The following is a 27829-nucleotide window of genomic DNA, read 5'->3' on the forward strand; positions in this document are numbered from 1 at the left end:
TTAATGTTAAAAAAAAACCTTCATATTTTTTGTAGTGTTTGTTTGAATGATGTTCTTGCTCCGTGTAGTTCTAAGTTTTTGTTTTCTTGGTTACACATCTTATGAATCATTTGTATAGGAAAGCATTTAGAACTTGGAAATTTCCCCGAACCTACTGGCTTGTAAGCAATCATACCAATCAAGAGAGATATACTCAGAAATCATAACCACAAACCACACCTACCCAGAAGAAAAAAAAAATCAAATTTTAAGGGATTGACAGTTGACTAGTTCAGCAGATCTACCACTTCTAGTTGCAAGAACCTTCCAAAATTCTCCTTGACTTTGTGCAGAAGATTCAGCATCTTCAGTGATTGAGTTATCTGGTGAAGACAAAATTGATTGGGAGAAAACTGACCTAGCATGTTCATGTTGCATGTCAGCCTGCAATACTGTAATATTGTGATTAGCATCTTTAGTAATTACATGAAGTTTTCCAAGTAAACCAGCCAAGAGATAAGGAGATTCTGAATCAGTGAAATCATGAATAGGAACATCTACTGCTGCAACTTTCCAAGTATCACCTTCATAATCATATATCTTGATCTTTGCACTGTCTAGAGAATTTGAAGGATCAAGTGCATATAGATCATCATTGACAGTAACACTCAATTTTGTTCCAGCTTGCCTTGCAGGCCAGCCTTCACCCATGCCGATTGGCATTTCGAGCCATGAATTTATATTTGGATCATATACTTCACCCCCAACATCCACAAAAAATGGCCAGCAATACAAACTTTGAGGAACAAATAACCTTCCCCTGTATGAAGCCATTCCTGTGGCAATAGGCTTGAGTAAGTCAGCCAAAAAGGCAGTTGGCAACACTTGAGCTCTTGCAAAAGGCATGCTAGGTAATTGGGACCACATGCCTGTATGAGGGTCATACACTTCTGCAGATTGTAGAGGGCTTAGTCCACCACGACCCCTAGTAACCCCACCAACAACATAGAGCTTATTATTTAATATACCTGTCTTGGAATAGGCTCTACCAACTGACATTGAACTAGCCTCAGCCCAAGAGTTTTTAATGGGATCATACTGCCAAACAGATTTCATTGCTGAAGCTCTTGAAAATCCTCCTAATGCATAGATGCAACCATCAACAGCTCCTATGGAGCAACCGCAAAATGGCATCCAGTCCAGGGCATCTCTCCTCCCTAGCCAGCTCATAATGACATCAACAATTCTAATACTTGAACCCATCATGCTCCACATCCGAAGGGGAAAGGAAATCAAACCTTTCTTTGTTTCATCTTCAAACCCCACTTTGGGCATTGGTGGCAACCTTTGCCATCTTCTAGAAAGAGGGTCTAAGGCATACCATAAAAGCTTATCATCCTTCACTTTTGTCAAAATGTAGAGCCACTCCTCCATGGTTCCAAGGCCTTTTCTCACACTAAATAGTTCAGAACTGACAAGGGTTGCCTTCCAAGCACGGCAAACTAACTTCAGATTCAAATAATAAATTCGAGGAACTCTAGCTAGAATCTGTATTGTTATCTCATCAGGAAGGAGCGGAATCAGTCTTGCCTTATCCTCACAAGAGTTTGATGACAACCTCCGTCTCTTGCAGGATTCACCTTGCAAAACCTCATAGGAGGCATTCCATCTAGTCTTGGAATTGTTCAGATTCAGTATATTCCCCATTAAAATCACTTCAAATTCAAACCAAAACCATGCAAGCAAATCAAACTTGCAAGATTAATCTGTTTCACACAATCATCATTATATATAATATGTCAGTACATGCCAAGAAAATGTATTGCTCAATTGAAATAATGGTTTTATCTCAATAGGCATAAGCTTTTTACCCAAACATTTCCATAAGTAATCAATCAAAAGGCAAAGAGAACATTAGAGATACACTCATAAGTTCTGAATATATAAGAGATTATAGAGGATAGACCACAACACACACAAAAATAGAGAAAGATTGAGTAGAGTTACACAAATAAAGAAGTCTAAACTATACTAACAAATGATTTAACTTTAGTTTAACAAGTGTGTGTTGTGTGCAGAATATGAAAAACTAAGATTTTCAGAAAGAAAAAAGAACTATATTGGCTGTTTCATATATATTCAAGAAAAAAAGGGACTGAAGTCTCCATACCTGACCCAATGAAGACTAATGGAAAGGACTTCAGAGAAATTGTAAATATGGGTCCGTTGAACACACTTTTCTATAAACACTTCTAGAAGAGAAAAATAAGAAGAAAAAAGGAAATGAGTTTTTGCATGAGCTAAAATTAATTTATGTATAACTTAATTTATAGAATTTTTCTCATAAAACTTCTCAAAAAAATTATTTTTAACTTGTGTGTAAGCTAATTGTAACTTGTGCACAAGTTAACTGTAACTTATGAAGAAGCTCATTTTTTTCTTATTTTTCTTTCCAAGATGTGCTCGTGGGAAAACTTGTCCAAATAGACCCTAAATCCTATACTGTAAATAACGAGCAACCACTGTATTATTTACTTGGGGCCAATATGATGTCGATATTGATTAGATAGAATCTGTGTATTGCCTTGAATCTCCCATTACAAGAGAACTTCACTGCTGAAATAGAACTAAAAAATGAGAGTAAGAAATGTAGAGAAAGAAACCTTCTCTTCCTCATGCAACAAGCAAACCCTCACAACACCCAAGTGATTCCTACCCTCCATCTCCTCACTTATACTAATTTCCCTGTCAGTGATGTAACTAATTCCAGAATCCCCCATTCCTCTCCCGTGCAGCCATGTCCTAATTGAGTGTTTGTCAGGATCTATCAAAACAAAATTATCTCTATCATTTCGTATACATCTCTTAATCTCAAGTCTTCATCCTCAAGAACTTCAGCTAATTCAATGAAGTCTTAGTCTCAAGTCTTCATTAAATTATCACAGTAATTCATGACACATGATACAACATCAACTGCTTTGTTGTACAAGCAAGGGTTATACTGAATTTCAAAATCATAACCAAGCAATTTAGTTACCCATTTTAACTAATCTCCTGGCAGGACTCTTTGGTCCAACAAAAACTTTGAACTATTGATCAGTTTGGAATACAAAATGGCGACTGAATTTTGTAGAGTAGCCATTAGATCAAGATAATAAACTGGTTAAGTCTTATTTGTTCTCTAAAAGGCTTGGCTAATTAAAATCATTGGTCAGCCTGTTGCATATGAACAACTCCAATCTCATATCATATGAAGCATTTGTCTCTATCACAAATGGTAACTCAATCTGGCATAGCCAAAATAAGAAGACTTTCCATGGCTGTTTTCAACTGCTTGAAGGCCCTTTGTGCCTCCTCTACCAACTTAAAACTGCTGTTTGACAGTTGGGTCGGAGGCTTGGCAATTACCCCATTATTCTTGTATAAAGCATTGAAGTAACCAAATCAATCAAAAAGTCTCCTGAAGTTTCTAATATCTTAAATACTCCACCAAGCATCCATACCGTCATCAAAAGCTAGCTGTTAGAGGGGGAGAACCAAGTCCTCATGGCCCCTTGGTTCATCCATCGTAACCAATTTAAAGCCCTCCCTTCTAAGCATGCCACCATTATGTCAACCTTCACCACCTCTAACAATTAATTTATTTTAAATTAACACTCCATTAATACAGCCACCCATGCGGATTCTTATCCATGAAATATGGAACCACAACTCACTTCACTTGATACTCCCTCCTTTGATTTTCTCAATCATCAAGCCCTAGCCTCTTGTTTTTATTATCCCCATTGTTTTCTTCTTCCTCCATTTCACCTCTTCTACTTCTTAGCATAGCTTCTACTCAAGTTGTCATTTTCCTCATCCTCCCCTCCATTTACTAACCAATAGCCTTGTCAACTAATGGTTGCATCCCATCTAGTTGACATTGATGTTCAACAATCTTGAATCGGCTCTCCATTTGTGTCATCACCATAAAGAGAATCCCGAAATTGATGTTGTTAAACTTGAGATTCTACCTAGGATTGGGATGAGGGTGAAAACTTCTAACTTGAGGATTGTAATTTGGACAATAAGATCCTACCTAAAATGAAATAATATATTTATATATACACATATGCATAAAAAATACCACAGAAAAGAAAATAACTTCTAAAGAAACTTAAATTGAAAAACCATTAGTCATAAGATCTAAATACAATACAAAACAAAACAAAAACTCAAAATAAGTTAATAAGTCAGATACAAAATAGGGTGCAGAAACTCGGAGAGAAGAGGCAGGGACTGAGTGAGAAAACAATGAGACTAGGAATGAGAAACAAGTATCATAGGGCCCAAGCATCAGTTGTTCACAGTTTTCACTTTGTAAAGCCAAAGAAGGGGAGGTAGTGGCAGTGCAGGCGACAAAACAGTGTGGCAGCTATGCAGGGTGGAGGTGGGGTGGTTGAGGTTGGAAGCAGCAAAAAGAACTTCGGGTTGCAGAAGTGAAAAGCAGAGAAGGAGATGGAGTCATATAGGAAAAAAGGGTATTAGCGTTTTTTAAAACAAGGTTAAAGGGGATTAAAAATACGAGAGACTCAGCAAACAAGGTTAAAGGGGATTAAAAATACAAGAGACTCAACACCAAAGGGGGACCACAACTTGTAAGAGTGTACAATCCAACAATTTAACTAATGATCCTAACAATGCCCTGAATCAGAAGCTCTAGTGCCAGTTTATAGTATTTTAAAGAATTGATGAAGAAAACTCAGAATGAGCTCTAATTACAAGAGAATTCCACTACTGATGTATAACTGAGAAACAAAGAAATGTAATCAGAGAAGGAAACCTTCTCTACCCTATGGCGCGATCCGCCCCACAGTACCCCAGTGATTAACAACCTTCCCTATCAAGAAAGCTAAAAACATCCCGCCCAAAAAAAAGGGATGAAGATAGAAACACATAATTTACAATAAAAATAAAGTAAAGTGAATATATTCCTAGCAAGTTATCAGCAATGTCATTCTATTTCCAAAACAAAACCACCAAACAGCGAGTAATTTTAAAATCAAAGACTCAAACTAAAAACATCCATTCAAACAAATTAAACATACAAAAGAACACAAATTGTTCCAGAATTCCATAAAATCAACAGCAGAAATTGGTTTAACAAATTAAATCATAGACTTAAAAGGGGAAATTAATAAGGAGAAAGAAAAGAAGAACTCACATCACATAGAAACCAAAGAAAAACAACCGTTTTGGTGTACAAGCATCTTATACTCCACTACACAAACAGTCTCCCTCCAGAAGAGAAATAAGAACTGAAACAACTTACCGAACATGAATGCAATGCCCACATTTATACCCTTATAAACAAAATGTATACATTTAAAAAAAATACCCAGAAGTCAATTGAATAACCCACAAGGGAACCACTTAGAAACTGATGGAAGAATTCTTAATTTTATTAAACTCAAGCTCGGGGCTGCAGAAAGTACACACCTTCCAAACTACCAGGCATAGCTCTGACACGTACTGGATCAAGACAGAAACTTGTTTAATCAAGCAATCATTGATTATTACATTAAAAATAAATGGGCCCAAACTGTACTGTTATAATCTATATTGGGGAGGAAAATAATTGAAGAAAGTAAAACCAGTAAAGTTAAACCATAACAAACACAGTGTGATTGGATAAACATAACCGCAAAATTCCCTAACCCCAAAAAAGGAAACACAAGCTCTGATGCAATTATACCAGAAATTGATCCCCACAAGCAATCGCAGCAACAATACCCACTGTTAATGCATCATCGACACCAGAAATCGGTTCCACGAAATTTCCTAACTGCTTCTGCAAAAGATTAACGAGGCAGAAGAAGAACAGTTGGCGATGAAAGTAACACGCCAAAAGGTTGAAGCCAAGGGCCAAAAATATTATAACAAAACAATAATCACAAAAATTAAGAAAATAATATGCTTATTAAACTTCAATGGATTGCACCACATATTTTGTCATCCTTTTGATATGTAAGAAGATAGTATAATTTTTAAAAAATAAAATCATTTTATAAGGATACAAATAAAAGAGTTATTTTTAAACTGGTGTTATCTTTTATTAAAGAAAATATATGGTTATGTATTTTATTAAATAATTAAACTATTTTAATTTACCAAAAGTAAAATTATTTACTTCAAAGTGATAAAAAAAATATGTATCTCCATATAATATAGATGATTAAATATTTTGGTTAGGAATTTTGGTAGTGTCAATTCAAAATGTATGGGTTTTGTTTTTATTGATTATGCATGTTGTAATATACATAAATATTAAAATCTCAATGTATGTGTAGTGACCCTTTTAACCCATAAAATTTTGTGGGACATATTTTAAATAAAAAAAATAATTAGTTACTATATTAATTAAATTCGATATTATTTTATAAAAATTAAAAAAATATTGGTCTCTAAATTAATTTTTATTATTAATAAATAATTTCTAAATTAATATCTAATTAGCTATCAAGATTTTTGCTATCAAATTTAGGATCTAAGATAGCAATTTAAAAATTATTTATCAATAATAGAAACTAATATAAAATTCAATAATATTTTTAGTTTCTAAAATAGTATCTAATTTAGTCAATATAACAACTAATTATTTTTAGTCTTTAAAATTAATTTTTATTTAATAATTTTTTAAGTAGTGATATTTAATTAAAAGTTTCTTTAACTAAAGTTGTTTAAAATAGAAATATTATTTTTATGTAATTAAATAAAATTCTTTATAAATTAAAAAGAGCTACTTGTATAAATAACTTTTTTTAATTTATAAACAACTTTTTTCTAAATTTACCTTTATTAAAATAATATTTTTACTTATACATAACTTTTATAAGTAACTATTATTGAAAATAATTTAAAGATTCGTAGATTTATTATTATTAAAATAATTAAAATAAAATAAAATAAAAATTGATTATGAAATGTGAATAGAGTGTACAGATGTGAAAAATAAAGAAAAAAATTAAAGAGTTAGATTAGAGTCTTGTACTCTAATATTTATAAAGTTTCCATTTAAATTCTTCAAATATTAGATTAATCCCGTCTCCTATACTTGTATAAGAAAACAAGTATGTTGAAGTAAAGATAAATATTTAGAAGATATAAAGGTTTAGGATAAATTATAAATTTTATATTTTTTTATTTTTTCATAATCATATCGTATTACTTAAAAAAATTATATTTGTGGAAAAATTAATTTATCATACATTCATAATATAATTATTGGTACAGTATTTATCATCTGTTAAGATCTCTATTTTTATCCATATTTAATAAAATAATATATATGTAAATATCTAATTAATATATAAATATATATTAATATAATATTGTATCTCAAAATATATTATTTTTTTATAGGGATTTTAATATATACACAAATGTTTTAAAGCAAAACATTCAATATAAAAAAAAAACATCTCATCATCCAGTTGCTTATTGAAGAGTTCTATCACCTGCAACTTCAACGGCTATTATCATAAATAAAGAAAATAAAGCACAAACAATAGGATAAGCTAATTATAAAATAATTCTATATAATTTTAATTCCAATTTAACAAACATAAGTCATCAAATCTCGTACAATTTCTCAAACTACCAAGTGTCTATCATAAATCATCATTCACATTTCCACTTACCCACTTCTGGAACACTTGACTCTATTTCCGGAAGACTCATGTATTGACTTAAACTCAGAGATCTGCATTTGTCATACTATCCCACTTGAATCCACAGAGTTATGCACATAAATAATCTCAATATCATATCACCTAGTATGACAAGGTTAATTCATATGACTTGAAAGACTAGATTTTATTTCACACTGCAAACAAAATCATATGAACCTCCATCGACTCTCAACACCTTATCATCTTCATCTATATGACTCCAATATATCAGGAGAGTCATAATATTTCCTTTTAGACGAATTTATAATCAATGCACATCCTAAATAATCTTAACATTTTCTTTCCTGAAAATACTATGTCTTAATTAAGATTTATATTCCACATCTCACAATATCCAAAATCACACAATTAAATCATACAAAAGCTTAGAATTTCAAAACACACAAAAATTCATCCAATAATCACTTAAATATCTAATTAAAGAATGTCTCAATTAAATATACATAAAACAAAATTTCAAATAATTTATAAGTAAAAAATATATTATAGAAATAAACAAACCTTTTAAAAACAAGTATTAAAATTTCAGCTTTAAGGTTTTTTTTAGGCTAGCTTGAGCGAAAATCATCTCGCTTGAGCGAGAATGTGTTTCACACAAGCGAAAATTCTCTTGCTTAAGTGAGATTGAACCCGAGAGCACCCAAAATTTCATCCCAAGTCTCACATGAGAGAGAATTCTTCTCGCTTGGACAAAAACGGACTCCAAAGCACCTAATTTTTCATTTTATTCTCGATTGAGCGAGAATTATCTCGCCTGAGTGAGACATGTAGAAAATTCTCTCGCTTGGGTGAAAATGGACCCGAGTGTTGGAGATCCCACATCGACTAGAGATAAGGACATTTCGTAATATATAAATGGGTGCAGACCTCATCCCATTGAGCCGATTTTATGGGGTTGAGTTAGGCTTAAAGTCCACTTCGTAATATGGTATCAGAGCCATTTCGAGCCTATCCTAGCGAGTATTTGTTGGGCTTATCAGGCCACCCGCTATCGGGCCGCTATCGGACCACCCAAAATATATAGTCCCACGCACGAGTTGGCAGTCTCGGCGTGAGGGGTGTGTGTTGGAGATCCCACATCGACTAGAGATTAGAGTCTTTCATTGTATATAAGTGGGTGCAAACGTCACCTTATCGAGCCGGTTTTATGGGGTTGAGTTAGGCTTAAAGTCCACTTCGTAATAGTTATAAATAGAAAATTCAGTTATTCAGGTTTCATTTAAAAAGAACCAGCATCTCTCTAAAACTTATATTTTCCTTTTTTTTCTTATTTTTCTAAGATTTTGACATCCTCGCTCATCAGTTTGACTATCGGAGTCCGTCATTAGACACTTGGCAGCGAAGACTACAAGACTTTCCGATCAGAATCTCTAACAGAGTAAGTTCATTTTTGCTCTTCTCTTTGAGTTAATTTTTGTTGAACTTGTTGGGTTTGTCTCAATCTAGGTTTTGCATGGGACTCTTTTAGCTTCAGGACTAGTCTCTGTTAGCTTAAAGTCCTAGTGATATAGTTAGATTTTTTATCAAGACTTTGTGGTGTAGGTTAAACTACCCTTAATCTTTTGGTACATTTGGAGCTCTTAGTAAGTCTCTGCTCAAGTTCAGATCAGGGAAGCTAGTTTAAATTTCCAATATAACCCTAGGCTAGAAGATCTGGGTGTGGGGTGACATGGTCACCAGTCTCAAATTTTCTTGCAGGAATTCTTGTTTTTAAGTAGATTAGAATTTGATTTAGATTGAAATGTGAAACTGTAGATGTAGTAGATGTTGTAGAATGTATATGAGTTTGGAATTGAATAAGTTAATGAATGTATTTGAATAGTTTGTGGAATCAATTCAAATGTAATGTTTGATGATAATTAGTTGTTTGATTTTAGATGATTTTGGTTTAAAGAGCATATATATGTATAGATTGACATAATAACTCAGTGAAAATGATGTGAGTTGATTTTAAGATTGCAAATTTTATGGGTTGCACTTTGTTTGTGAGTTTTTGCTTTAAATAAAATATGGTGAGAAACCTAAATAAAATTCCCATTGAACATGAACTTAACCAAGTGGTTAAGTAAGTGTTAAGGTTCATTTCTAAAGGGCAAAGAGAAAAACACAATTATATGGTGATTCAGATGATGATGGCGAAAATGAAAAGCATATAAAAAAAAAGAGAATACAATGAAAACCGAAAAGGAGAAGAAAAACATAATAACATAAAGAAGGGAAGAAAAGTGGCGTAAGAAAAGGAAGGAAAAAGGTGAAGAGATGAAGGAAACTTATAGAGGTGAGATGTTGTCACGCCACTTGGAGGATGAGATACTCCAAGATGAGTGGTATAGAGCCGCCACTTAAAGTGTAGTGCACTCAAGATAAGACCCAAGGAAGGAGACTCAAATCACTAAACTGAGATGACTGACCTAATTGTGAAGTGTTCGTGGTGTCCTTAGTCATCTGCTTGTCGAGTAGGGTGTTATTAGAAGTGCTTGAATAATTATGAGTAAGAAATGTCATTTTTGTTAGAAATGTAAGCCTTAAACAAGAGAGAGGGGGTGAATTGTTTATAAAAGATTTTCGCAAATATTGAAGGTATAGAGAAAACCAATGAAGAATCAAAGAGAAATAAACCAAGTTAGTCAAGAAACAAATCTGTTTAATTATGTTTCCATAAATTCAATCGTTTTTCTAGGCGATTCAACCGATTGTTTTTATCCGCACTTAATAAAAACAAGCCAAAACATATTTATATGAGATTAAGGATAGAAAGAATCACACAACAGATTTATACTGGTTCACTCTTACCCAATAGTTACATCTAGTCCCCATAAAACCTCTGAGTATTTCACTATGCAATCAACACACCTTGATTACAACACACACACCAAAGTGGTGATCTTGAACCCTTCAAGAACACACACCACCTTTAACAAACACAACACAGAATTCAGACACCCCTATGAATCTGCACACCAACAATTATTACAGAAATACAATTGTGAAGAGAAAAGGAATGATTACACCTAATATAATCACATATTGAAAAGAAGAAAATACAGTGCAATCCTAGTCCACTCTTAGAAAGAATCCAAAGCCTTAGCAAATCTTGGAGAAAACTGATTTGAAAGATTTAATCTGATATCATAACTACCAGGAGTGTAAAACAGATCATTTAAACTCCAAAAGGCTGTTAAAAACATTTAATGCAAAAGCAAAATCAATTTTTAATCAATTAAAACAAATTTACCAAACTTAACAAATTTTGTTAAGGATTTTTAAAAAATAATCGGTTGAAATGTCGAAATAACCGATTGAATTGATTTGATAGCAAGGTCAACTAATTGCAAGCTTTGTCAAAACCTGTTTCAAAAACACTAAGGGTAAAACAATCAGTTGAAACGATAGAACAACATTTTACTTTTCCACTTCTTTGGAAAACACTCTTTTTTAAAAGAATTTGATTTAAACCAACTTTAGATCTTAACTAAGAGTGAATTTACAAATTCAAACTACCCAGAACCCACACACACAAGCCGCAACAAGGCTTTCAAGCAATCCACACAGATTTGGAAACATCAAAGCTCATGTTCAACAATTTTAATGTGTAGATTATAAATTTTTGAGTTGAATGCAATTTTGGTTCAGAAATATATCAGGTTTTGCAGAAATTTTCTGCATATCTCGCTCAGGCAAGATAATTTTCGCTCAAGTGAGAATAAAATGAGAAATGAGGTGCTCTCGGTGTTGGAGATCCCACATCGACTAGAGATTAGAGCCTTTCATTGTATATGTGGGTGCAAACCTCAACCCTATGAGCCAGTTTTATGGGGTTGAGTTAGGCTTAAAGTCCATTTTGTAATATGGTATCAGAGCCATTTCGAGCCTATCCTAGCGAGTGTTTGTGTTGGGCCTATCGTGCCACCCGCTATCGGGCCGCTATCGGACCATCCAAAATATATAGTCTCACGCACGAGCTTCTATCTATCACTCTCGGCGTGAGGGGGGTGTGTTGGAGATCCCACATCGACTAGAGATAAGGACATTTCATAATATATAAGTGGGTGCAAACCTCAATCCTATGAGCCGGTTTTATGGAGTTGAGTTAGGCTTAAAGTCAACTTTCGTAATAATAACTCTTTTTATTTTAATAATTAAATATTCAGGTATCATTAAAAATATAGGTATAATTACATTTTTTGGCCCTACATTTAGGATCAATTTTCAATTTACTAGAGTAATTTTTAAAAAAGTATGCAATGTGGTCCCTTTTGTTAAATTTTTACTAACAACGTTAAGTTCTGATGATGTGGCCTACACACTATCAATAATTATTAATAATATTATTATTATTAATATAATATATTATTTTTTTAATATATTATATTATAAATACTATACAAAAATATGAGCATACATGCATTTTTGGTTTTTGTTTTAAATTTAATAAAAAAAATAGTAAATATTTATGTAAATTAAGTATAAATATTTTAATATAATCATATTATAAAGTAATTAAGAATAAAATAAAAATATTAAATATGTATTTTATATGATAAATGACTTTATGTGTGTCCATATTTTTATTAAGATAGTAAAAAAAATAAAAAATAATCATAATTATTAAAATAAAAAAAGTTATTAAATTTTATATAAAAAAATGATAAATTAATTGAATTTAAAATGCAGTCAAATATTTTTTTAGATATTTTTTTAATATAAATAGTTAATCGAATTTAAAAAACAAGTATAAAATATAAATTAATTAAATAAATTATATTGATAAAAATATAAGTAAATCAAAATAAAAAAACAATTACAGAACTTATAGAAAGAATCTCTTTAATAAAATCTAATTATAATAGTTATAGATTATTATTATTATTATTATTATTATTATTATTATTATTATTATTATTATTATTATTATTAAATAATAATTTTATGTTAGAGACTTTATGATAACTCGCTTGCTCTATCTACTTAGTTAGCTTCTTAACTTTCTTAACTTAAAAAAGAAAAGAAAACTCCTTTAATATTATATTATTTATCATATTTATATTTTTTTCCTCTTTCTCATTATTTGGTTGGTTCTATTAGTTTTGAACAAAATTATCAAAATAAAAACTAAATTAACAATTTGGATCTGAAATGCATAAATTGGTGAGAATTTAATTATTGAAAGAAATAAAATGTTGATTTGGTCCCTAAATACGTAAAAACGTATACATTTGTCTCCAAACTTTACAACTTAATATCAAATTGGTTCTTAAAAATAAATTTTTGTCCTTTCAAATTTCAAATTTTCTTCTATTTCAATTTTATAAATATTTAAATTTATTATAATTTTATAAATATTTAAAAATGAAAATAGTGTTATCTAAGAAAAAAAGTCAGAGTGCTAATTAATAGGAAAATAAAAAAAAAATGTTGGATGGAAAAATAAAAGTGGAAATCTGAAGAAAAAGTCAACATATATGGTCATATATTTTCTGATATTGTTGAATTTAGTCATTTATATTATGTTTTATTAATGGGCATTACAATATGTATAGTTCTCTTTTAAAGATTGAAAAATGTAATACCCCAATAATACATTTGACTATTACAATACAATTCTATATGTTTATATACAAGCTTAAAGTTTTTCAAAACATTCATAATACATGATTAAGATTCATAGAAATACAAATATTTACAATATAAAGTTCAAAACAATATCCTAAAACCCTCCAAAACCTCCGACACCGCTCGTGTACATAGTACAATACAGTGATCGCAATTCACAACACAACAAGAAAAGTAAAGGTAAGCTAGTGAAAATAAAATTTTATAATATACACAATTCAAACCAAATTACGATCAATCTCTCTTTTATTTAATCTTCTTCAAATACCAACATAAAACGATCACATAGATCCTACATAGATATACACGTCTAGGATATTCAACAAACAAAATAACAATTAATACATTCCGAAAGACCCATATTAAGTAAGTATTACCGGATACTAACACCTAATCCAATACCCAAGACTTATATACACACCACACTCAATTAACAATTACCGCTAAACCATTACTATAAAATTAATATTTTCAATTATATATAAATTCATAATCCAATCCCTGTACACACTTAGTTCATCCCAATTGGTAAATTCAATTTGGAATTTTTTTATCTCTTTGAAACAAATAAAGTTTATTTCTCTAGTTTTCTCAAGTTAAGTTCTTAATATTCTTTTACGTCGGTGCAGGGGAATAACTGAAGAAATAGTTAAACGTTGAAATCAATATCCATATTATAACTTTTGAAAACCAGTTTGATTGTGTAGTCAAAGTATTCTCTCTTTTTTTGGCAAAGTAAACACAAAACCCCATGTTCATTATGTTTTTGTCTAGTTCTTACCATAGTGAATCAACTTGCTTCTGTTTGATGTCTTTTTTCTTCATAGCAAAAGAAGGACATTGTCAATTTCTTGGCATTAATAAATGACAAGGACCTGATTTTGGACATAATAGATAAATTGCCAAAACTGTTTCTTCACCCACAGTAACCTGTTGTTAGCTAATGACAGCATGTATGTCACTTTCTTTCTTCTATTCTTTCCAACTCACAAAGCCAGCATTAGCATTGCAATAGTATAATAGTTGCACACCACACCCCATTTTTTGTTGCCTTCAAAACTTTCACAGATTCTACTCTTCATATCTGTGTTGTAGTAACCTATGATGAGCATGAAAAGCAGTGACTGGAAAATGAGAAGAGGTTTCATGTGCCACTCTCAGGCTTCAACAGCTGTGTGCATGAGCACTCGCGACCCTCGACCCGTGGTTGTGCCAAAGAGGCTTGAAAGAAGTGTGTTTCTTGATGATACAAGGTTGATCAACTATGCCAAGTACTCCAAACTTGTTGAGCCTCCAAGGTCTAATCCAGTTCCAAAGATCAAGCTTAGAGGGCAGGATCAGGATCAAGCCAAAAATGAACCCAGGGAGCTTCTGAAAACACAGACAGATAATAATGTCTTTCAGGTTTGTTAATGTTCTCCTCCACTTGGTGAGATGCAAATGTCATTTTCTCATGTTTTCTTTTTTGTTATTGAATTTATTGTCTTGCAAATTCATGAAGTTTCATATGTTGCACGACTGAATGTTTTCTGTCTTCACAACACCAATTTATCAGGGAAATGGAGTAAATCTTGTATAGTATAGTACTTCATAGTTTTAAATTTAAGTCATTGAAGCAATCAAACAATATCTTCTTTGTGGGACAAAACTACACATCTAAAAGCAATCAAAATGATATATGTCATAATTAAAACAAGGACCACAAAGAAGCTATATGTGAAATTATTAAAATATAAGTATCACTCATCCTCACAAAATCAATTTATAAGGTGAGACTTGTCACCACTTTCACTTGTATACTATAAATTGACCTAATTTCTAGTCGATGTGGGATCTTCAATATAACTCTCTCATATTGAGGCATGTACATCTCGTGTGTGATACTAGATATTTATGAGTGGTCTGACAGCGAATGATACCATAGGCCCCACATATCTCATTAAGTTAGACTCTGATACCATATTAAGAAGTGAGTTTAAGCTTAACTTATCTTCATAGAACCGGTTTATAGGTTTGACTCATTTATATACTATGAATTGATCTTATCTCTAGTTGATGTAGGATGTGCAACAAAAATGAAAGAAGAGAAGAGTTTGGATTGTAGACTGATATGATTCATAAATGTGATAGTGTTGGCTTCTGAGCTACAGTTGCTATGAGTTGAACACAACTAACTAGAGTCTGATCCATTTTTTCCTTTAATTGATTATTTGTTAGATTAAGAAAAATGTAGGACTCTACCAACCACTTGTGTAAGGTGGATTCAGCAAGGAAACAAATGATCTGCATTATTTGTCCTCCTCATATTTGTCATTTGCAGAGGTTTCAAGATGTCTCACATGCATATTAGTTGACCGAGTCCCATGCATATTCCACAGACAAAGCAGAACGATTATGTCCTTTTTATGCAAATGGGAATTTTATTAGGTAACAATACACATGAATATTGATGGTATTATCAGAGGCCACGTCGTTTAGTTTTGTCCCTTCTACATAAACTAACCCTTCTATTTTAAAAGTCCATTTGTTTCCTTTCTAGTTTGCCACCGAGGAAGGATTGTGTCCTAGAGTCATATGGTCACACTCACTTATTAAATTTTGAACAGAATAATGGAATCTCATATTCAAATCTCTTTATGATTGTATATGACATACGATAGCAAAATGTTATACACTTCACGTGTACTCAATCCTATTTGAAATGTTATCATTGAAGGGTGTTAAATGCAGGTGGTTGTGATGCGGGTTGCAATTCACTGTCAAGGATGTGCTGGAAAGGTGAAAAAACATCTGTCTAAGATGGAAGGTATTCATCAGTACTACTTATATTATATACCCTTGTTCATAAGGTAAGAACTAGAAAAAATAAAATACATATTACACTTTAGTAATGATACATTCAACATCATATATTTTTGTATTCAAATCAAATACATATAGGAATGTATTGTATAAGCTCTAAGAACACTAAATGGGGATTTCTGTTTTTCAGCTAAATGAAAAATATTTTAACTTGAAGTTGCAACATTTTTCTTAAAGGGTTCTAAAGTTTTTAAACCTTGAATTTCAGGAGTTACATCATTCAGTATAGATTTAGAGTCTAAGAGGGTGACAGTGATGGGGCACATTTCACCGGTGGCAGTTCTTGAGAGTATTTCAAAGGTGAAAAGGGCAGAGTTATGGACTGCTTGTTGAAGCACTTCAGAGTACCTTAAAGGGAAGCATAGAACATGCAGAGGTTGAGTCAAAAAGTTAGAAAATAGCCTTAGTCATCTCATTTGTTAACATCTTTTTATATGGTGGTGGACCTGGTGGTCCTCAACACAATAAAATTAGGGAATATGAGGTGGTTAGAACTCTGCTCAAGTGACTTGGTTGTGGTGGTGATGTTCAATGACCATTTAATGGTATCTACCCATTCCACCTTGCAGTTTCTTTTTCTTTTATGGCATTCTAATTATAGTGGCAAAGCTTAAAACCATTGTGAGAAAAAGCTGTTTCACTTCTTAACTTTGAATTTTCTTTTCCGCCAAATTACACTACTATATTTGACAATTTCCATAAAAGAATACAAGAGAAAAGATGACAAAACAAAGGTGTCAGTCTCATTATGCAATGTCTTGGTTGTTTAAATTGTCTTATGTTCAATACAATAATCACTTCTGCTCATACGGTTAAATATACTTGTCATAATAATTCATCCGGTTACGCAGACTTGTCAAAGTTATTCACCAAGGACAACTGTGTTAAATTTTAGTATTAAATATGTTGTCATTGGCATGCTGCAGAGGTTTATGTAGCACAGCAATTTATCTGCACATACCTTTTATCAATTTAGTTTTTGACAGAGACCCTTTTTGGATCTTGTAAAGTAGTTTTTTCCTAGTACCAAGAATGTCATCAAGTTGTAAGTAACTTAGCAATGGGCCCATATGAGACTTGAAGTGTAGTGTTATACTCAAAATGTCACAAATAACACAGTAAATAGGCTGATTGAAAAAAAAATAAGATGATTCAAACAAAGCAGAAGGCAAAGGGAAAATGAAAGAGGCACAAACACCAATGTGATCCAAAAAACGTAGAAGAGTGAAGGAAGACGAGTTAAAATATTTCACTCAAGCCTATAAAACCCAACTTAAGCTAACTTAAGTTGCCTTGGTAATAATACACCTTGTTCATATAAGCTTTGATTGTTATTTACATGCTATTCTTTATAAGTTGCATCACAACAAATATTGTTTGTGACCAACCTCTCCATAACTATATGAGAAATCACTAATGAATTTCCACTTAGTTTTGGACTCGAAGATTTGTCAAGAGACTAAAGACTGTAGATTTAACTTGGTAGAATTGAGCCTGTTGAATAATCCACTTAATATGTTCAGTTAATTCAGTTTGGAAACTCTGTCCACAAGCATCTCTTTAAATATTTCGTGACAAATAATAAGAAAGAACTTCTATAACAAAGTTTAATTTTTTTTTCTTCTTTTTCCTCTTAGAAGTGCTCAGCAATAAGTTCTCAAAACAGGCCTATTGTGGCTTACACATGCTCCATCAACCACTTGTTATGTAATGGCTTTATTATCTGAAAACACGTTGTAATAGGCCTCAAATTCTCCAAGTTAACATCCTCTTGGGTCTTTGGTATAAGAGTGATTAGCCTTCATTCAGCTCAACAATGATAGAAGGTTCTCGAATGCCTCTTTTATATCACTCTCCACAAGGAAGGCTCCACAATACTCCACTGACTTTGCTAAAAAATAGCAGTGTGAAGAATATTCCACTGACTTTGGACCAAAGTGATTAGCAGTAACCATTGAATAAATCTCTTAAGCTTGAGTTGGGTTAAAACCATGGAATGCAAAGGAATTAGTTTAGTGGATATGCAGAGCAATTTGTGAATAGACCCATTTAAATGTGAAATTATTCAAGCTCATTGAATATAAACTAATGCAAAAATGGATTACATAGAAGTTTATGCATTTAACTCTGGGTTTAAGCAAACCAACTAGAACTGGGGATATTTGGATATGTCTGCTCTCCTTACATGCCTTATTACCAAGAAATTGAACTTATCTGATATCTAAATCATCAAATAGAAGTGATTGGCTTCGTAGAGAATAGAGAATTGTAGAAAAATTGAACAAGTTTCTCTCTTTTTTTATGAATACATTTATATAGAATTGTAAACTATTTTTGTAATCATTTAATATGATGCTGAAATCTTATGATATACATTTAATTAAGTTACTAATTGCATAAAATTTTACCGAGCACTTGGTAAGTGTATCAAAACGAATTCATACCGAAGTATTATATATTGTATGTTATATGTATCAGAATGATTACATGAAAGAATCAATGCCTAAAACTAGAGCAATTGAGTAATACAACATATGGATCAAGAAAATCAATGTCTGTCTTTCATATTTTGTGTTCTCATTCTGGTAGCTGATGATCCTCCCTTTTGTCCCATTCGTCTACGAGACCTTGTCTTCACCTCAATCACTTCCTCCTGAAACATACTTCCCCATCTCTCATGGTCACTACAAACACTCACACTTCCCCATCTCTCATGATCACTACCAACACTCATGACTTTGCTTCTCAGACCCAATTCACTGTCGTACTGTTCTCGAAGCCTTGGATTGGACAAGGTCTTGTAAGCTGCATTTAGCTGCACAAACAGCCTCGTAGACTCCTCTTTCATGGAGGGATCGTGGCACACATCAGGGTGGTACCGAAGAGCCATGGATCTATAAGCCCTCTTAATCTCATCCATTGTTGCTCTTCCCGGGTTCACAGACAACACTTTGTACAAGTTTTCTTGGGTTGTGGCTCTGCATGAAACAGTACCAAACTTCACATTAGAAACTCTTTGCTGTTTAGAGAGTGGAAGGCCATGAGATTGAAAGGGCTTGCACATGCTTAGGCTTGAACTTGAACTTAAAGATAAAGCATCCATTGCTCTAGCTAATTGTATGTACCAAGCTTTTGATCTATGAGGATGAGTGTGGAAAATAGAAACGGAACTGACTTGTATTTATATCTGTGATGGTTGAGAAGGAGCTTGTGTGTTGCTATGAAGAAGCCAAGATGGTGCTTTGAACACGTGATAATAGCTACTATATTATTCTATGTTGATTATTTTGAATATATTTATGAACTGACGTTGAATATTCAAAGAAAAGTAAAGTAATATAGGTTAGAAACAAGACTTTTCTGAACCAGCCCCACGAGAGATAGGTATGATTGATGAATAAAATATGAACAAAAAAAATGTGAAGAAACTATAGCTAGCAACCATGTTTGACTGATGCAATGAATATGCATGTTTATTTTGGAATTTGGTATAGTCAAAGGTCAAAAAGGTGTGTTTTTCAGCTGATATAAATTAAGGTACTATAGCTGCATGGGTTGATGATAGGTTACGTCATCACTTTTATCTCACACTTAAACTTCAACTCTATATTATTATTTTATTATAAAATTTAATTTATATTTATTTTTACTATTTTAATATAATATTTTATTATAAATAATCGTTATTAAGTGAATGTAGATGAAATATAGGATGTCATGACATATTTTCCATCTGCATAAAGTATATATTGTCAATAGTCAGGTTGGAATTTTCGTAGCAAACAACTTGATAGAGACAAATGTGTCGTATGGGTGTAATCACGGTCAAGTTAGAGTCTAATATTAGTTAATGTTTTTCAATATAAGTTAAAAAGTTCTCAAATTAAAATTATTTATGATAAAAAATTCCTACATGTAATTGCGTAGTCAAATATATTAGTTCAATTTATGTGTACTAACATTACCCAATATCTCATAGTGAAATTTGAACTATTCCATAATAATTCATGTAATTTTTCTTTAGACATAGTTGCAAAAGTAGCATTAAGAAATGTTTATCATATCTACACTATTATGTAATATAAGATATTTTTTCTAATTTTATTGAAATTGTTTAAAATTCACAACAATAATTACAAACATTTTTACATTATAAAATTACAAACACAGTATAATTTGTTTAATTTTGAAAATACTAATAAATGATGATGTAGTACAAGTTTGATTCTCCATATTTTTGTATCTTTTATTTTTCTCTTCATAAATTTTTCACATGATAACATATTATTTGGTGCACTTTAAAATATCAGTTTAGCTTAGATGTCAAGATTTATAATTAAATCTAACATGCGAACTTTTTTTAAAAATAATAATAAATGGAAGTATAGGATATAATATTGATTGAAGGATAAATCAATGAAGTATTGTTATATTACATTGATTATACTTTTGTTTGTCTTATTAAAGAATAAACCAAAGAAGTATTGCTATATTACATTGAATAAAATTTTGCTTGTCTTAACAATTTAATATTATATAGAAGAGAGTTTAACTTATTGCATAAATGTAAATATATTGAGATGTCACACTACAAAGTGAAAGATGATCATTATGACTTTGACAACACAAAAAATGTTTTTTTCCTCTCACACTATAAAGGGAAAGATGTTCATTATAATTTTGACAACACAAAAAGGTTCTCTTAGGAAAGTATTGTGATTTTTTTTAATTATTTTAAGATTTAAGTGTTTGGTTGTTAATGTTAATGACATAATAAACCCTATGAGACATGCATATGAAAGAAAACGTGATGAATTGTTACCTTGTGTGGGTCCGACAAGGATTAACCTTACTCTTACACAGTTAATTTGCCATAAGGAAAGAAAATTGATTCTTTGTATTTTTAATTTGGGAATGATCCACGGGAGCTTGCAATAGATGGAATGAATCCTTATATATTGACTTAAGTAGTAAGTATAGTTCATGACTCGTTTTGCTTTTCATTTATAACTCATGTTACTGATTGTGTATTAAGCGAAAATATATGATGTTATTGAGGCCAAGACAACAAGAAAAATGACATAGATGTTTATCTAACTCCATTGGTGAAAGAATTGAGATTATTGTGTGAGGAAGGAGTTAATGTATTTGATGCATAACCAAAGGAGAATTTCAATTTATGTCTATTATTATTTTTTACCATTGATGACTTTCCAACATATGAAAATTTGAGTAGTTATATTGTTAAGGGACGTCATGCTTGTCAAAAAGGGATATATTTGTTGTCAACATAGTTTGCCAAAAAATACTTTTGTGAGTGTCTACGATGCATAAAGTATTACAAGAATATTCTTCAAATGTTAAAATTTTTGTGTCAGTGGAAGATCTCAAACTTGTTGGCTTAAAATCTCATGATTTTCATCTCCTCATACAACAAATACCCTATTTGTTGCATTTTACCTAAAAATATTAGACAAGTCATTCATTTCCTTTACACATTCTTTAATGTTATTTGTTGTAAAATAATTTATCCTAAAAAATTGCATGAATTATAAAATAAAGTTATCATTGTCTTATGAAAATTGGAGATAATTATTTTCTCCTTAATTTTTCACATTAAGGTCTATTCAAGAGTTCATCTACTGAGAAGAATCAAATTAAGTGATTGTGTATTCACTTTGTCGCTGCCTCGCCACACCGTCGTTGTCGTGCCACTCTGCTCCACACAGGTTGAAAAAACAAATGCGGGGCGAGACAAAGAATCCAACCCGCATTCATTATGCGAGGCAGGCCAACCTGACCCACATTTTACTGGCCAAGTGCGGGGCGAACCTATGCAGGGCGGATTGGCCCACTTTTCCATCCCTACAAGTACAATTCTCATTCATTTATAAATCTCCACTCACTATTCCACTTTTATGTTTATGGATAAAAGCCACCATAACATAAAAATGATGCATCTATTGTGTTTCTACTCATTTTTTAAAGGTATAATTACCTTTTTGGTCCCTACATTTGGGGTTAATACTCAATTTAATATAGTGGTTTTAAAAAAATCAATTTGATCCCAAGATTTTTTAAAAAGGTTCAATTTGGACCTTCTGTTAAGTTTTCACCAACGGTGAGATGAGGTGGGTCCTGCAGAAGAAGTTGGGTGAAAGAGGTGAGGTGAGGGAAGGACATACAAGCTATGAAAAAGGTGGAGACCAAGACTATAGCCTCAGCCTATGATGTGCACGTGTACAGATCAATGCAACTGTGTGCGCCACATCATTAACATTTAACGTTGTTGGTGAAAACTTAACCGAAGAAACCAAATTGAATCTTTTTTAAAAAACTTTGGACCAAATTAATTTTTTTTAAATTTACTATATTAAATTGAATATTAACTTCAAATATAAAATGATAAAGGTAATTATACCTTTTTTAAAATAGCATGCACATCGTATTATTAGCACTAATTCATAATCTGTATATCAATCAAATTTTGAATAACAATAATTTAGTATGGATAAAGTATATAGTTTTTATATTTTTTCGATGTTATTGTTTATCAACTTCGTGTTTTTTTCTTTAACTTAATTTTAAGTAGATAATATAATATAATATTACATATTTAATTTATGTGTTAAAATGTATTTTAGCTTCAATGAAATTGTAGCTCAATCTCTGCAACTGTCCCAAGAACTTTCCAAGAACAAAATTGGGCCACATGCAGTCTTTGTTAGGTGGGGGGGGGGAGAAATGTGGGTTATTCCATTATACACCCCCCATAATTTCAAGCTGCAACCCTAAACAATTTAAAATTCCAAATCTACCCTCTGAAAATAAATAATCCATAGGTCTACGTTTATGCAGTTTCAATTGTGCAGTGAGTTTAATTTTGGAATTAAAAGTAATATTTTTTATTTTAGATTTTACCTTCAGGAATATAAATTTGTATCAGAATATATAATTTGAAATAAAAATTTATTTTATAATATAAAATAAAAAAAATTATATTCCAAAATACATAACTTATATTCTTAAATATACATTTTTTTATTTTGAAATGTACTTTTTGTAATACAAAATAAAAATAATTTCGGATTGGACATGGTTACAAAATGCAACTCTTAGAAATGTGTCACAATCTTAAGCTTGTTCATTGCAAATTAGTTTAGAATTTAAAGTTGATGGGAAAAAATTACATTCTTAAATTGTTTTAAGTATGATACTAAGAATAAACTTTAAGTTTAACTCAATATTATAAAAACGATTTATAAGATGACATTTGTATTTACTCCTATATTATTAAATGTACTTATCTATATTTAATATGTAATCTGTAACACATCTCTCTTACGTCAAGACTATCAATTCATACATAAAACTATATAATGAAAATAGACCTAATAAACCTTACAAACTCTTATTATAATAAATTTTAATGACTTTGATATCAAATTAAGAAATGAATTTTAAAATAAGATTTACAACCATAATATCATATTAAAAAATAAATCTATAAATTGATTTTATAAAATTGAATGAGGTTTAAAAGTTGAATTTTTAATACATAAATTAAATTAAACTATTCTTACTTATACAAATTCAAATTTTAAAATTTGTACGTTTTAAATTTGTACGTTCTGAAAAAAATATCATAGCTTGCTTATTTTTGTTTTAAAGGACTCTTAACACAAAAATTTTGAAAAAGGTATATTGTTAACTGATTTGACTCTCTCCTCACTGAGTGCAATTTTAATTTTTAAAAAATGAAATAAAATAATAATTATGAATTAATTTTTTGATTCTAGTCATAATTAAATTTAAATTTATTGAATATATATTTAATTTTATCATAAATTGATTTTATTCATTTCTAATTAATAGTTATAAATACATTTTCCCTTCTAAATTTAACAATTAAATCTAAAAATTAATAATTCTAATCATAACTAATTTTAAATGTTATTCTATAACAATTTTGGTTTGTTGACTTTCTAGTCAATAATTATAAGTTCATTCAACCTTCATCAATTTTCTAATTGATAATTACAAGTACATATTCTCTTCTAAAGTCAATAATTCTCTTTGAATTTTTAATTAAAATTACCAGAACAATAATCGACTTTAAATGAGTGAAATCCATGACTAACCTTCTCTTTTCAGTTCCAAGTTCCTTAAAAATTAGTAGCATTGTTTTTTTAATTTGAAGTAAAAATTGAGTTGATGTAGTGGTTGATTGAATGGACCACAACATTGGTTCCTCCGCAATGATGGCACGCAAATTTGCAGCAACAGTTATGAATAAGCAATTTGCTCTGTTAAAGCTTTGCCAAAAGAAAACAAATTACATTGCATTCAGTTTCTTTTGCGAAGCACGCGCCGAAAAGCAAAAAACAGAGGAATGCAGCAGTGCCTTTCTGCTCATGTAAAGGCTCTTCGCATGGCAGCAATTATTTCCAAAACTTGTAAAGTTCACACCCACACCACATAAAAGCAGATCCAGTTCCAAGACAAAAAAATATACTTGTTTCTACCATCTTATTACTATTTCAATAACCTTCTTGATCCATAAAAAATAATTGCTAAAAAAATAATTCCACATAACCTTCTTGATCCATAAAAAATAATTGCTAAAACTCAATATATATAATAGACAACAGTCTATTTTCATGACTCATTAGATAAAAAAAATTCTAATATATATCCATTAGAAAAACTCAATAAGTAATGTTGATCGTAGAATATATTATATGAATAAGGAACTCCAGGATAAAATACCTGAATTTTAAAATCAAATTTACAATGTGTGAAAGACTATGAAAAAAAATATTTTGAAAATTTCAATGGTAGAGTTAGAAATCCCATACCCAAAAAAATCAACAGCCTTATTACCTATACTGGAGAAAAATCAACAAACTTATTCTTTTAGGCTCAAAGTAATATCATATTTCTTAGGTAAATTGACTCATAGGACCAAAATTCCCCCACTCTGCCCAACATATCCACTTGAAGAACACCAACACTTTTGGTTTGAAAGATCCAGAATTTACATGTGAAACATAAATCTGAAAAATAACATCAGTTCAGATTACAAAGATGCAATGTTTTGAGTTAATCTCACGTCATACTGATCTAATCCAAACAAATTTTTATAGCAGTAAAAACCATTGTTTATTCCTTTGTATTTTAATACTTGCTCCTTTCACAAACCTTTCTCGACCAAACAAGGTACTAGGACCCATTGTCTGCATATACTTAATGATTTTGAACAGAAGAGATTGTTCTGACTACGAAAACCATAATTGAAAAGAAGTCCACTCGAACTGAGTGGTAGTGCTCATACACCACACATGTCACCACCCCTTTGTGACTTCTATTTTCAAATGGCACAAATAAAATACTATACGAATATAACATGACAAATCTTAAATTGTTATATTATAAATAGAAAAGAGGGTACAGTTTCAACTCAGGGAATGAATTTTATCTACCATAGAATGAGAAGAGCTCCAATGGTAAAACCAAAAGAAAACATCAAAATAATCCCTCATGTCATCTCTCTAGTCTTAAAATGGAACCAAAACCCTCTCAGAAGCCTGAGAATGTGGCTACCAATATGCCAACAAGCAAGGATCCAGCTGAAGTTGGGAATAATGCTGATGCTGCATTCCCTTTAGCTGGTGCTGGTGCAGGAGATACCTCACTTGCAGGACCATTTATACCGGAAGATGAAGCACCAGATGCTTTAGGAGATGGAGAAGCTTGTGGAGATTCCCCTCCAGCTAGAAAAATATAAGGATTCAATTAGAAACACCAACAATGTCCAAGTCTAACACCAAAAAGGTCTAGATTTTTCATACAAAAAAAGGTATCAAGGTATGAACAGTGCATGAGAAAAATATAGCTATAGGAAGGTATGACTAGCAGATTTTTATGAGTAGCAAAAGGAAAGTAAACAGATAGTGCACATAAACAGCAGGGTTGTAGAATTCACAGGTACAATGTAATTGCTTTAAATTATCCTTCACAACAAAAGAAGAAACAAAACTACAAAATCAGACATGGCTCTTTCTTATTTAAATTGAGGCTGGAAAAAATAAAACACGTGATCCCCTTTGTATTTTGAAATGAAATCAACTTGAAAAACCACACATCAAAGTAGTAAAGGGCATAAAGTAGAAAAAAGTACGGTAACCAAGTAACATACCAGGAGCAGCAGCAGGCGCTTCAGACACTGCAAAAAACAACCAAAGACACAGTTACTGACATGAATCAAGAAAGAGACAAAACTCCAAAAAAGGGTGATATGTATGAAAACTGAGATCCATGCTCAACATAAAAAAAAACAAGGGTATCATAGGTACGACCATCATCATCTCATGTAGCATAGAGTGAAGTTAAAAAAATGAAAAAAAGTTCAAAAATTGTGCTGAATCCAGTTATAAATAATTATTAACTCAGATGTGTTTCTCGCTCGTAACACAAGTGGCATGATAATGAAAGGCACCATGTGACCGATCCATCTCGAACATGCATAAAGATGAAACCTTTAACCAACCCAGCAGTCGAAAGCACCATACTTTATCAAGAAATGTACCCAAAAGAAAAAGATAACACAAAACCAAAGGAGAAACCAGAGACCCCGAATGGGAAAATAAAAAAAAGAAGCAGAATTTACACACATCCACAGTTGGTGGCAGAAGGGGCAGAGACTTTGCAAGCAGCAGGGAGAGAGGTAGCCTTGGTGACATTCAAAACCACACCAAACTGAGCACTGCTTTTGAAAGCCTCACAGAGGCAAGCAGGGGCAGTTTTGAGCACAGACTTCAGGCCAGAACAGCAGGTACCCTCTGGCTTGGTGACGGTGCTGCCATTGGTGACAAAGGACAAGCAATCGGCCATGGTGAGAATAAGGTTTGAGCAGTCCACCGATGGTGCAGGGGCTTGAGGAGATGACGCGCTTTGTGCGAGATCAATGGCACATAGAGCCATGACACACAAAATGATGGAGAGTTTTGATGCCATTTTTGGAGAGAGAAAGATGAAGAGAGATTGAGGGAAATGCAGAAGTGGGAGAATGGAAGAGTGAAGAGAAATGAAGGTGGAACACTGCAGTGAAATTGGGTTGTGCAGAGATGCTTAAATAGGGTCCAATTCTGGTTTTTTCATTTTTTATTAAAAAGGTTTTTTCTTATTTCAATTTAAGAATTAATAGGTATTGAATATTTTAATATTTTGTTCTCTTCTGTTTTTTTTTCTTCTTCTTTAAAACTCTTAAATATTATTCCATTTCAATGGTAAGAATTATTAGGTATGTTTAATATTTTAGGATTTTGTTCCTCCCCTCTGCTATTTTTTTTTTCTCTATTAAACCCTATTAAATATTACTTCATGTTTTGATTCAATAATTATTAGGCCTGTTAAATAATTTAAGATTTTGTTCTTCGATTTCTTTTCCAAAAAAAAAAAACTATTAGTATTTTGAGTCTATCCTAGCGAGTGTTTGTGTTGGGTTATCGGGCCGCTATCGAACCACCCATAATATATAGTCTCACGCACGAGTTGGCAGTCTCGGCGTGAGGGTTGTGTTGGAGATCCCACATCGACTAGAGATTAGAGCCTTTCATGGTATATAAGTGGGTGCAAACCTCACT

General features: G+C 31.7%; 4 protein-coding genes across 10 annotated transcripts; 1 reads left to right on the forward strand and 3 right to left on the reverse strand.

Moving 5' to 3' along the window:
• Positions 1–6000, reverse strand: LOC137811826 (F-box/kelch-repeat protein At1g22040). 7 transcript variants are annotated; one of them, XM_068613681.2, is made up of 4 exons: positions 5714–5950; positions 5458–5490; positions 2150–2231; positions 1–1745 (listed from the first exon to the last, which is right to left on the reverse strand). In XM_068613681.2, the coding sequence occupies exon 4, from the start codon at positions 1684–1686 to the stop codon at positions 241–243; it is 1446 nt and encodes a 481-aa protein (XP_068469782.1). In that variant the 5' UTR covers positions 1687–1745; positions 2150–2231; positions 5458–5490; positions 5714–5950; the 3' UTR covers positions 1–240. The 7 variants fall into 7 exon arrangements, with proteins under 7 accessions (XP_068469782.1, XP_068469783.1, XP_068469781.1 ...); XM_068613682.1 differs by lacking the exon at positions 5458–5490 and having other exon boundaries at positions 5714–5998; XM_068613680.1 differs by lacking the exon at positions 2150–2231 and having other exon boundaries at positions 5714–5957.
• A 7996-nt stretch (positions 6001–13996) lies between these two features.
• Positions 13997–16815, forward strand: LOC137811828 (heavy metal-associated isoprenylated plant protein 36). Its single transcript, XM_068613684.2, has 3 exons — positions 13997–14726; positions 16053–16128; positions 16393–16815. The coding sequence occupies exons 1-3, from the start codon at positions 14424–14426 to the stop codon at positions 16515–16517; spliced, it is 504 nt and encodes a 167-aa protein (XP_068469785.1). The 5' UTR covers positions 13997–14423; the 3' UTR covers positions 16518–16815.
• Positions 16816–18607: 1792 nt separating this feature from the next.
• On the reverse strand, positions 18608–19348 carry LOC137811831 (uncharacterized). Its single transcript, XM_068613688.2, has one exon. It carries the CDS (start codon positions 19285–19287, stop codon positions 18733–18735), a length of 555 nt encoding a protein of 184 aa, XP_068469789.1. The 5' UTR covers positions 19288–19348; the 3' UTR covers positions 18608–18732.
• A 6238-nt stretch (positions 19349–25586) lies between these two features.
• XYP1 (Bifunctional inhibitor/lipid-transfer protein/seed storage 2S albumin superfamily protein) lies at positions 25587–27303 on the reverse strand. The gene is made up of 3 exons (XM_068613689.2): positions 26858–27303; positions 26383–26409; positions 25587–25957 (listed from the first exon to the last, which is right to left on the reverse strand). Exons 1-3 carry the CDS (start codon positions 27198–27200, stop codon positions 25764–25766), a joined length of 564 nt encoding a protein of 187 aa, XP_068469790.1. The 5' UTR covers positions 27201–27303; the 3' UTR covers positions 25587–25763.
• Between the last annotated feature and the right edge of the window lie 526 nt (positions 27304–27829).

The sequence above is a fragment of the Phaseolus vulgaris genome, chromosome 2, assembly GCF_051622355.1.
Source record: "Phaseolus vulgaris cultivar YP4 chromosome 2, ASM5162235v1, whole genome shotgun sequence".
NCBI lineage: Eukaryota > Viridiplantae > Streptophyta > Magnoliopsida > Fabales > Fabaceae > Phaseolus > Phaseolus vulgaris.

What these genes read in the sequence shown, in the direction of transcription:
- LOC137811831 (XM_068613688.2), bottom strand. Translation starts at nt 19,287, where the DNA reads ATGGATGCTTTATCTTTAAGTTCAAGTTCAAGCCTAAGCATGTGCAAG.
- XYP1 (XM_068613689.2), bottom strand. Translation starts at nt 27,200, where the DNA reads ATGGCATCAAAACTCTCCATCATTTTGTGTGTCATGGCTCTATGTGCC. An exon ending in TTCTGCCACCAACTGTGGAT is followed by an intron (nt 26,410 to 26,857) that starts GTGTGTAAATTC and finishes TGTTTTTTGCAG; the next exon opens with TGTCTGAAGCGCCTGCTGCT. An exon ending in AGCGCCTGCTGCTGCTCCTG is followed by an intron (nt 25,958 to 26,382) that starts GTATGTTACTTG and finishes ATATTTTTCTAG; the next exon opens with CTGGAGGGGAATCTCCACAA.
- LOC137811826 (XM_068613679.2), bottom strand. Translation starts at nt 1,686, where the DNA reads ATGGGGAATATACTGAATCTGAACAATTCCAAGACTAGATGGAATGCC.
- LOC137811828 (XM_068613684.2), top strand. Translation starts at nt 14,424, where the DNA reads ATGATGAGCATGAAAAGCAGTGACTGGAAAATGAGAAGAGGTTTCATG. An exon ending in CAGATAATAATGTCTTTCAG is followed by an intron (nt 14,727 to 16,052) that starts GTTTGTTAATGT and finishes TGTTAAATGCAG; the next exon opens with GTGGTTGTGATGCGGGTTGC. An exon ending in ACATCTGTCTAAGATGGAAG is followed by an intron (nt 16,129 to 16,392) that starts GTATTCATCAGT and finishes CTTGAATTTCAG; the next exon opens with GAGTTACATCATTCAGTATA.